Source organism: Theropithecus gelada, chromosome 1, assembly GCF_003255815.1.
Source record: "Theropithecus gelada isolate Dixy chromosome 1, Tgel_1.0, whole genome shotgun sequence".
Taxonomy (NCBI): domain Eukaryota; kingdom Metazoa; phylum Chordata; class Mammalia; order Primates; family Cercopithecidae; genus Theropithecus; species Theropithecus gelada.
The window spans coordinates 98927657-98938661 of record NC_037668.1 but is presented as its reverse complement, the minus strand read 5'-3'; the positions used below and the strand labels follow the sequence as shown (position 1 = coordinate 98938661).

The following is an 11005-nucleotide window of genomic DNA, read 5'->3' as shown; positions in this document are numbered from 1 at the left end:
TAACATGGTGAAACCCCGTCTCTACTAAAAATACAAAAAAATTAGCCAGGCATGGTGGCGGGCACCTGTAGTCCCAGCTACTTGGGAGGCTGAGGCAGGAGAATGGTGTGAACCTGGGAAGCAGCGCTTGCAGTGAGCCGAGATTGCGCCACTGCATTCCAGCCTGGGCGACAGAGCAGGACTCTGTCTGGAAAAAAAAAAAAAAAAAATTATTTGAGATGTATAAATGTAAATTATACCTCTACTTTGATGCTTTACTTAAGGGGATGTATTCCTCCCTGTGCTGTGTGTACTTTGAGTGACAGAAAGCTGAAACTTCAGAAACTTGGTATGTCAGGGAATAGTCCTAAGTTGCCAGAACAGCTGGAAATAAGAGGAGAATCCCTAGAATGGAGGAACCCACGAAGAAGGTGATCTCCATTGCTAACCCACCAGCAAATTACACAGGCATAGGGAAATCAATCTCTAGGGAGCCAAGCTAAAAGAGCACGGAAAACCATGAAAATGAAGCAGAGATATCAATAGCAGCATGCCCCAGGGGAGGCAATATTGGCAGTTTGAATCCAGACAAGTTAACTGTCAAACAGAACAAACAAACATAAAATCAATAATACTCAGGGAAAAAAAAACCCAGGAGAATCCAGAGTCATTACAATATATTACAATGTCCAGCTTTCAATAAAAAATTAACAGGCATGTAAAGAATAGGAAGAAAAGACAGGAGAAAAGGCAGTCATAGCAAGGGACTCGAGTATATCCAGATATTTGATTTAGCAAAGACTTCTAAGCATTGCTCTTATTTTGACACAGTAATTATATTGATTGATGTTTAAATGTTAAGTCTATGTTGCATTGTACTTCCATGGCAATCATTCTGAGAAGATAAAAGCCATGGGATCAGTGTTCTTTCTTCTGTTATTTGGCACTTAAATTCAGTAATTTTGCACTAAAATATAAACCCCATAGATGTAGGGACTGTTATGTATTGCTTTGTTATCCCTAATGACTGAAACAGTGTCTGACATAGATTGGGTGCTCAATGAATAGTTATTGAATGAATGAATGACTAAAATATAAACTAAAATTACTGGTTGGCTCCATGAAGAAAGACTTTCAGATAGTCTCCATCCATGGTGAGGCAATCAAGGGTTGATCATGTGACCAGTTATTAATCTTATTTTGTGTCCATATTTAAGATTTTTAAATAGATGTTTAATAGAAGTAAATAGCAAAATAAATTCATCATCACTAGCTAAATATTGACATATCTGTCATTGCCATTGAACATAGCTATTCATCACCAGGTAAACATTACACATTTTAAACTGTAAGGTACAAAAGGGGTACAATTAAGTAATCTGTGAATTTAAAACATATCCAGGGTAGAATTTCATTGAAAACATAATAGGTGAATATATACTCTAAATTTTAAAAAATGAATATCTGGTCTTTCAGTTTAATCCTCTACTGGTTTATTGACTGTTAAACAAAGTTGCCAATTTGTAACTTCAAAGGAAAACAAAGTGACCACAATTATGTACTGATAAGTAGATCTCTAGGAAAGAAATCAGAGATCCCCTAAGCAAAGCATCCATTGACCCTTTGGAAATTCTCTTTAAAACAGCATAAAGCATGTTATTAGCCTTTTGGTCACCAGGGGGCAGTGTTGTTTCAGACCAACACAATTCACACTATAGCTGTAGTAACTGTCCAGAAAGTACCAACCAGAATCCAACTGCCAGCTTCACACTGTTACTCCACAAACCCTCACAGTAACTTGTTTACAAGGTGAATAGCTAAAGGCAGACAATATAGGATGAAGCGAAATGCTGAAAGAAGAGAAATGTTACCCAAATTATCTGAAATGCAACACATTTTGTTCATTGCTGTAGAGGTTAGTAAGAGACTAACAATTCTTTACTAATACATACCCTGGTACTTACCATGCTTATCAAGTCCAATTGGCTACAGCAAGCACTTCAGAGGGAGAAGTAAAAGTTTCAAAGAAGTCAAATACTTGTAAATGAAAATAAGAATAGTTTTTGATGTAACTGGAACAAGATAAGCTTTGCTTCGTTTGCTGTGCGAATGGTGAAATGGTCTTAAATTTTAAATATTGAATTACACTAGAATTTTACTAATTGCAGGAGGTATAAATTTGATAGCCACTTTCATCCAAATGCTTTGGATAAAGCTTTGTCTAAGAATAACCTCAAATATTATTTTATTTTCAAATATTAGGCTAGAAATATACTATCCCAAATACAGGTTTGAGATTAATTCAGAATAATAAGACAAAAGTTTGGAGAAGATTTTAGAATTAAATCATTTCACCCTTCCTAGCTGTTGTTCCCATTGTAAATGTGACATTTTAGTCAATAAAATGCAAAAGGGCAAAACATTTTTAAATAACAGCAAAACACAAAATGAAATTCATGTTGTGATTAATGCATGTTATTAGAATGGAATTTAAATTGCATTCTTGCTTTGCCTTCTTTAAAAAACATATAATGTTATAGTGATATGTTTTCAAACTCTCATACAGAATCAAGACCATCGAGAAAGCATGCAGAGGGACATATCCCATTCTTACCTCTTAACAGCAATTTAAAAGTTAAGAACACCCATACAGAACATCAGCTAAGCTAGGAAAGGCAAAACTGATTGGGCTTGTTCTGAAAGTCGATCTGTGTCAATCAGAATAATGGTCTTTATAGTGCTATACGATTAAGTCTAATTTCTTAAATATGAGGAAAAATGAACTTTGCAATTATTTTTAAAAATCTTTTCATTTCTTAGCCAGTGTGAAAAGGCAAAAAACAAAACAAAAAACACAAGACTTTCCCAAGATTAGGGGGAAATGACCTCACTGTTAATATTCATCTGCTGAGAGCAGTTATGGGACGCATGTCAGGAGTACATGCTTCAAATAAGATGGGACTTGAGAATTGCTGAGAGACTTCAGGAACATTCTTTAACTTCATGGGGCCTCAGTTACCCACCTTTAAGGGGAATAGTAATAGCAATAGTACCTTAGAGGATTTCTGTGATAAAATGAGAAATGTTTGTGAGAAATACACAAAATATTGGCTTACTGAAAGATGTTACGAGGCAAGCAAGTATGCCTATTTTCATTCAATGTTTATTATTTCAAAGGCAAAGTTTCCATATAGATTAAGGCCTTCCTAACATCTAAATACCTTTTCTAGTTCTTATTGTGTGAAGATAAGAAGGATGGTTGGAGGCTTTGTGAGGAATACCTTTCTCCTCTGCTCCCCTCTCACTCCCATAGGCTGGTAGCAGCTGATTTCACTACCTCAGATACGCAAATTGATGCCACCTTCCTGTAGCCACTTTTGCCATAGCTGACTTATTTGTTGGGTGGTGGGGAGGGGAGCGGGCAGGATTAGGCGAGGGGTGGTAGTTGGGATTTACTGGTCTTGGAATTCAACCATCCGATGTATTTGTTTTCCTGTGTCTACTCCCTTAAGTCTGCAGGCACTGTCTAGTAATTTTATAGTTTTCAGCGGCACCCCAGGGGACAGGACACCTTGGCCTTTTTATAATCACTCTAGAGTCTCAAAGCAGAAAGGAAAAAAGTTAACGATCAGCTATGCAAAGGCTTGTGGGGATTGCTTAAAGACAGCCGATTTTCACTTTACCGGAGTTACTAAAGGACTTCAGGAGAAGGATCCCGTCCCTGCAGGAGCGTTTGTGGTTGAAGAAGCAGGCGAGCGAGCGCTCAGGTGCGCCTCGGCAGCTTGACTGGGGTCCGCAAGCCCGGTGCGACTTATTAGCTGCTTGCCGCCTACTGACACTCTGGCGGAGAACTGGAGGAGGCGCCCAGTGGGCTCTGGGTTCGGCCCGGAGCAGGGCGTTTCAGAGGAGCCGGTCTGGGGTTTCCCAACTCAGGCGATCAGGATAGGCAACAGCCAAGAGAGGCGCTCAGTTGCTTTGCACCCTCCTCCCACCTCGGTTGTGTCCACACCCACGGGCGCCCCGCCCCCTTGGCCTTATAGAGGGGACTCGGCACCTCGGCGCGCCTCGGAGCCAGAGGTTTTCCGGAGACGAAGGCGCGGCTGCCTCCGGGGCCAGTGAGCCCTGGCGCCGCCGCCGCCGCGGTCCCAGTAGCGGCATAGGGCGGCGGCTGCGCCCCGCACCATGGAGGGCAGCCCAGCCACAGCCGCTGTAGCCGCCGACCTCCGCCGCCGCCCGCGCCGCGTCTGCCCCCTCCCGCTGTGGCTCTCTGGACGCTATCCCCTCCTCACCTCGAAGCCAACATGAAGGAGACCCGGGGCTACGGAGGGGGTGCCCCCTTCTGCACCCGCCTCAATCACTCCTACACAGGCATGTGGGCGCCCGAGCGTTCCGCCGAGGCGCGGGGCAACCTCACGCGCCCTCCAGGATCCGGCGAGGATTGCGGATCGGTGTCCGTAGCCTTCCCGATCACCATGCTGCTCACCGGTTTCGTGGGCAACGCACTGGCCATGCTGCTAGTGTCGCGCAGCTACCGGCGCCGGGAGAGCAAGCGCAAGAAGTCGTTCCTGCTGTGCATCGGCTGGCTGGCGCTCACCGACCTGGTCGGGCAGCTTCTCACCACCCCGGTGGTCATCGTCGTGTACCTGTCCAAGCAGCGTTGGGAGCAGCTCGACCCGTCGGGGCGGCTCTGCACCTTCTTCGGACTGACCATGACTGTTTTCGGGCTCTCCTCGCTGTTCATCGCCAGCGCCATGGCCGTCGAGCGGGCGCTGGCCATCAGGGCGCCGCACTGGTACGCGAGCCACATGAAGACGCGTGCCACCCGCGCTGTGCTGCTCGGCGTGTGGCTGGCCGTGCTCGCCTTCGCCCTGCTGCCGGTGCTGGGCGTGGGCCAGTACACCGTCCAGTGGCCCGGGACGTGGTGCTTCATCAGCACCGGGCGAGGGGGCAACGGGACTAGCTCTTCGCATAACTGGGGCAACCTTTTCTTCGCCTCTGCCTTTGCCTTCCTGGGGCTCTTGTCGCTGACAGTCACCTTTGCCTGCAACCTGGCCACCATTAAGGCCCTGGTGTCCCGCTGCCGGGCCAAGGCCACGGCATCTCAGTCCAGTGCCCAGTGGGGCCGCATCACGACCGAGACGGCCATTCAGCTCATGGGGATCATGTGCGTGCTGTCAGTCTGCTGGTCTCCGCTACTGGTAGGTAGTTCCAGGGTTGGGGAAAGTCAGGATGCGTGTGCGAGTAAGCGGGAACATAAGACTTCTCTAAGTGCTAAGTGGCAGCACCTGCAGGGGTGTGTTTGCAACCGCAGAGCGCTGGAGTGTCCTCTCCTCCTATCCGCGCCGTCTTGGTTACAGCTTCAGAGTTGAGCTCCTCACTTAGCTGAGCGCCTTCGAAGAGCCAGGATTCGCATTACGCGCTGGTTATGAGCACATAGAGATCACAGGGCTGTTCACATTCTAGTCGGGGAGGAGATAGGATATGTCACTGAAATGACACATATGCAGAGATAGAGGTTTGTCCTGGGTGCATTAAGAGCAGAATGGCTATGATAACTGCAGCCTGATACTGTGAGGGTTTTCTTTATTTCAAATACCTCTCTCACGTTAATGAGATTTTCAGTCTGCAACCCCAGACAGTCACAGCCCTCCTGCGACGTATGAGCAGCCTTCAAGGTTCATTTTTGATGATGGAGGAGAACGAAAGATGCGAGTTTCCTCCTCAGCCCTTCGGCATGGTGCTTGGCTCTCTAGGAGTGCCTGAACGATAGTCAGTGGGATCCGGAAACCCAGCAGGCCAGCATTTACTTACCCTTGTAGCAATCAAGCAGGGTTTGCTAATCCTGAGAGAGGAGGTAGAGGTTTCCCATGCCCTAGCTCCTCACACCAGAGCAATGCAAAGGAGCAAGGGATGTTTGCAAAGGCTCTTTGTCCAACACTTGACCTTACATGATATTTTTGAGGTTTTTTGTCTGTGTTACTTTTAGCTAGAAATGTCCATGTGTAAGTGCTGTTTACTTATTCTTGAAGAATGGATGCTTACTTAGGCCCTGGGGAGTCTGGGCTAATAGATGTTGCAGAAAGAGCCATTTGCTCACTGTCACAAAGGTATAACCAACTATATGTATTACACAATTGTGAAAAACCTTTGAAACATGTGAATACAGTTTTTTTTTTTTCCTAGTTGTGGTAAAATATATTACATACAATTCAGTATTTTAACCATTATTGTGTGTACAGTTCAGTGGCATTAGGCATTAAGTACGTTGACTTTTTTGTGTGCCATATATACTTTTAAATCCCTTGTATTTGAAAATAGAAATGTAATTTCTTTCACCTGGTTTGGTAGATTGGAGCACAAACCTTGGCTCCAAATCAGTGACATGAGGGGACAAGGAGAGTTATGTTGAGACCTAACTGCCTACAAGTCGCTGTATGGTCACAGTGCTTTATTCCAGGAGTTGGAACTCAGGCTGGTGTCATCACTATGGCTTATCAAAACCAGCACCAGTTTTAGATATACAGTATTTACTTTTATGACTCAGGAATGGGGTGTACAGGAGGACAACTAGGAAGGAAGAAAGAGTTCTAAATAGTAAACACTTTAGTAAAGTGTGGTAATTAATATAACTTTAAAGACAAAAGGGTATCTGAATTTTTCACAAGTGTCATTTGAGCCCCACATCGTTGAGTTTGCTGTATCACATGATTTATATCCTAGGGGAAAAAATGCAGTTAAATCAATTGAACAAAATACCCACACAGTTAATCAGACTTATAAATTTACTGTTTGTGTATTTTGTTTTTAAGTCAAAGAGAAACCATGTAGTGTGTTTTTGATGTAGACACTTTAATTCTAGTACCATGAGTATGGTGGCCTCAGAAAGAAAGTAGGTGTCAATCTTGAAAACTGTAATTTAGGATGGCCAAACTCACTCTTTCAAGAAAGACTGTATTTGAAACTATTTTACTTAATTTCAATTTATTTTCATTCGGATAATACTAATTGATTTATAGCATTTTATTGCACACTTTATTAATTCAATTATACAAACATTAAAATAAATTCAACATGTGATCATATCAAAAGGGAGATTTTTTTTTTTTTTTTTTTTTTTTTTTTAGACACAGAGTCTCGCTCTGTCACCCAGACTGGAGTGCAGTGGTGACATCTCAGCTCTCTGCAGCCTCCACCTCCCAGGTGCAAATGATTCGCCTGCCTTAGCCTCTGGAGTCACTGGGATTACAGGTGCCCACCACCACAACCGGCTAATTTTTGTATTTTTAGTAGAGATGGGGTTTCACTATGTTGGCCAGGCTGGTCTCGAACTCCTGACCTGAGGTGATCCACCCGCCTCAGCCACCCAAAGTGCTGGGATTACAGGCATGAGCCACTGTGCCCAGCCTAGGAGAAATTGGAACTTTTAAAAGAAAATGGTTCCATCAGCTGGGTGCGGTGGCTCATGCCTGTAATCCCAGCACTTCGGGAGGCCGAGGTGGGTGGATCATTTGAGGTCAGCAGTTCGAGACCATCCTGGCCAACATGGCCAAACCCCGCCTCTACTAAAAATGCAAAAATTAGCGGGGCATAGTGGCATGCGCCTGTAATCCCAGTTACTCAGGAGGCTGAGGCAGGAGAATTACTTAAGCTGGGGAGAGGTTGCCGTGAGCTGAGATCGAGCCACTGCATTCCAGCACGGGTGACAGAGCAAGACTCCATCTCAAAAAAAAAAAAAAATCTCCAAATATCTTCAAAAAGATTTACTGTACAAAGTTGGAATTATTTCAGAGAAAAGAAACTGACAAAGCTGCTTTCTTAATAGAGAATTGTAAGAACAAAAACACTAGAATTTAGTGATTGAATTTTCAGCATATTAGTGTTTAAATGAGATTAACACTGTTTTTTCTAACTATGGGTATGATATAGATTTCCTGTTAGCATATGTTAAGTTGGGTATAGGATACTGTTCTAATTGTCCAAACTTCTTACTTGAAAGGACGCTGAGTATATCCTGGATCATGACTATAACAAATATTCAGTTGTTACTGCAGGAAAACTTGGTAGGACAGAAATACCATAATAAGAAAATGTCCCAACTGCTACAAGTTCCCGCTACATAAATACTTAAATAGAGGCTTATGTATCCTTAAATAAAAGCTTTGTTTCCTTTTTCTTTTTCTCAGAAACTTTGCAAAATACAATATAAAATGTGAAATTAAGAGAGTGCAGTGGAAAACGATGTCACCATGATAGATGATCTACAGTTTTTAGTTACTGGTTATTGAAGACATCACATTGTCATTCTATTGCAATCAGCCAGTTGATTCAGCAATGCAATCTATTTGACTTTTATCATTATTGTTTTATATTTTATGAATGATGCTCACCATAGCTCAGTTGTTTGACATGATAGCTAAATTTCCAGAAATGGGAATAACCTTAGGATTTTGTTCAAAGGAAGCTGTGAGTACATTTTGTACTTTTATAACTTGGCACTCCCAAACAGGTAGAATGTGGCTAATACTGTAAGCTATCTCAAACACAGTAAATATAAAACCAGCTATGAACATTGTGAAAAGTGAGGTATGAGCAACAGTTTCTCATCATCAATCTTGGAACTGGATAAAAGCAGCCTTAGAAACTTTTGCCTTTAATCTTGAACCGGTGAATTCCCTGCTCAGTATCCACAAATACAAACAGAGATTTTCAGTTCAAGAAGATGTTTCACAATGTAGTTGTGATTTTTTTTTGTTTTAGTTAAGAATCACTGATATATTTTGACAAGTGAAGTTTGCCTTTAATATGCCACATGTGGTAGATATGTATGGTGAATTATTTTCAGAAATAATGTTGTTTTGTAGCATATAAAAGTATTATTCGATTGCTAATCTCTTCTGCCACTAACTTTCTGCCATATTCAGGATGTTGTTTCAGAGAAAGTGATTAAACCTATGAATCCACATTATAGGAAAAATATTCTACAGTTTTTCTCTTTTGAAAAAGGTGTGAAGGTCAACAAAATATTCTATGATTATAAAACTGATTATATTATAATCTGTTCAGAAAAGCAGAATTTACACATTTATGAGTGAAATATTTAAAGAACCCTAATCCAAGACAAGATGTAATTAATGCCTTTGGCTCTCAGAAAAAAAGTCAGTCTGAATTTGCCAGAGGAGATTTCCAGGAAGAGGTGAATTGGCATAACCTGACTTCATGACTTTATGACTGAGACCAAGTGTGTCCGCAAACCCAGCCCAATGAGAACGAAGGGTGCACACTAGATCAATGGGAATTACGTTTTTAAAATGTTCAAGAAAACAAATTTAGGTGGTTAGTCCCTGAATGACAAGATGAGGACTTCACTCTTTTGAGTTTATCAGAAAGCGCCAAGAATTAAACACTTCTTAAGCCATCACCTTTGAAGAAATTCACATGGTCTGAAGTTGTAATATAATTGTGAGTCACTGACCCTTCTCTTTTGAACAAGCTGTGAAGGTCAGCAACTAAAATATAAAAGTTTCCACAGGTTCAGTTTTCTGGGACTAACGCTCAGGAATATGTTACAGGCATCTGTAACAGACTATGATTCATCTGAGGGTGCAGAGGGGTGGTAGGTGAGGGATACTGGGTGCTAAGTTTCAGTTTTTAGTTCTGCCCTTGCATTGCAGTAAAGAAATGCAGGGAAGTCCCCCCTAAAACTCTTTACATCTGTGTAGCACTTTTGCAACCTGCCAGTGTTCCACATTTATCCCATTCATGCCTCTCAATGCTAAGATCTACAACTGTAACATGTCAAATCCTTACTCTCCCATTTTTTCCAATTGCTTTACAAAAAGATAGGAAGGAAGTTTGTATTTCAACTCCTGCCAGCTGTGCTTCTTGAGAAGCCATAGACAATCTCTCAAGTCTTCCTTTTCCCTAGAAAATTCCAACTTTCATAAAGATGGTAACCAATGAAGGAGCCTAATTTTGGAGGGGGGTTCCTCTTATATCTTGTCCCCTAAGTTTATGGCAACATTTTACTGTAAACATAGTACAGTCTCTGACCTACGATTTTTCAACCTCATGATGGTGTGAAAGGAATGCACATTCAGTAGAAACTATACTTGGAATTTGGAATGTCGATCTTTTATCGGGCTAGTGATATGCAGTATGATACTTTTTGGTGATGAATGCACAGCTCCCAGTCAGCCATGCAAACACAAGGTCAGCAACCAATACTCTACAGTGGACTGTGTTGCCAGATGATTTTGCCCACTTGTAGGCTAATGTAAGTGTTCTGAGCATGTTTAAGGTAGGCAAGGCTAAGCTATGATGTTCAGTAGGTTAGGTGTATTAAACATATTAAATGCATCTTGACCTTACAATATATTCAACTTACAACATTTTCAACTGACAATGAGTTTACCCAGATGTAACCCTGTTGTAAGTCAAGGAACATCTGTAATTGATTCTTATACAGAAATGACAGATGGACGGCATATGACTGAGATACATACAACGTGGAATTTCTCTGTGAATTCCTGCACCATGCTCTCTTTACACAGAACACTTCTTTCTCCATTTTTCATTGCCACTTTACCCCTCAACCATTCAGCAATATCTGCCAAGCACCCACCTCTCTTGGATTGGCTAAGATCTCAAGTTGGAAGCCATTTTCTAGCGAAGCCTTCCTTCATCCTCTCTAGGCCATGGTTGGGTGCCCTGACATTTTGATCTCATAATACCCCGCATTTCCCTGTCACAGTCTGAGTCACACTTCATTGGAGATATTGGTTTATTATCTTTCTGTTCTTTTAGTTCTGCCAAGGTCAAGTATAGTGTCTGTCTTGCACATTATTTTTTCCCTAGAAACTATCATAATTACTTGCCACATAAGGTCTGCCCAATATGTGCTTATTGACTGAATACATTTTTTTTTCTTTTGAGACAGAGTCTCGCTGTTGCCCAGGCTGGAGTGCATTGGCACGATCTCGGGCTCACTGCAACTTCTGTCTCCTGGGTTCAAGTGATTCTTGTGCCT

The 11005-nt window shown here is 42.3% G+C and overlaps 1 protein-coding gene across 5 annotated transcripts in view; it reads left to right on the top strand.

Annotated features, from left to right (window-relative positions):
- Positions 1-4049: 4049 nt before the first annotated feature.
- The window catches only part of PTGER3 (prostaglandin E receptor 3), a 200105-nt gene continuing 193149 nt past the window's right edge, over positions 4050-11005 (top strand). For all 5 annotated transcript variants that reach the window (XM_025374661.1, XM_025374564.1, XM_025374514.1 and 2 more), the window contains exon 1: positions 4050-5177. In XM_025374661.1, the coding sequence (XP_025230446.1) occupies positions 4281-5177 (897 nt within the window). In that variant the 5' untranslated portion in view covers positions 4050-4280. The remainder of the gene's footprint in view (positions 5178-11005) is intronic.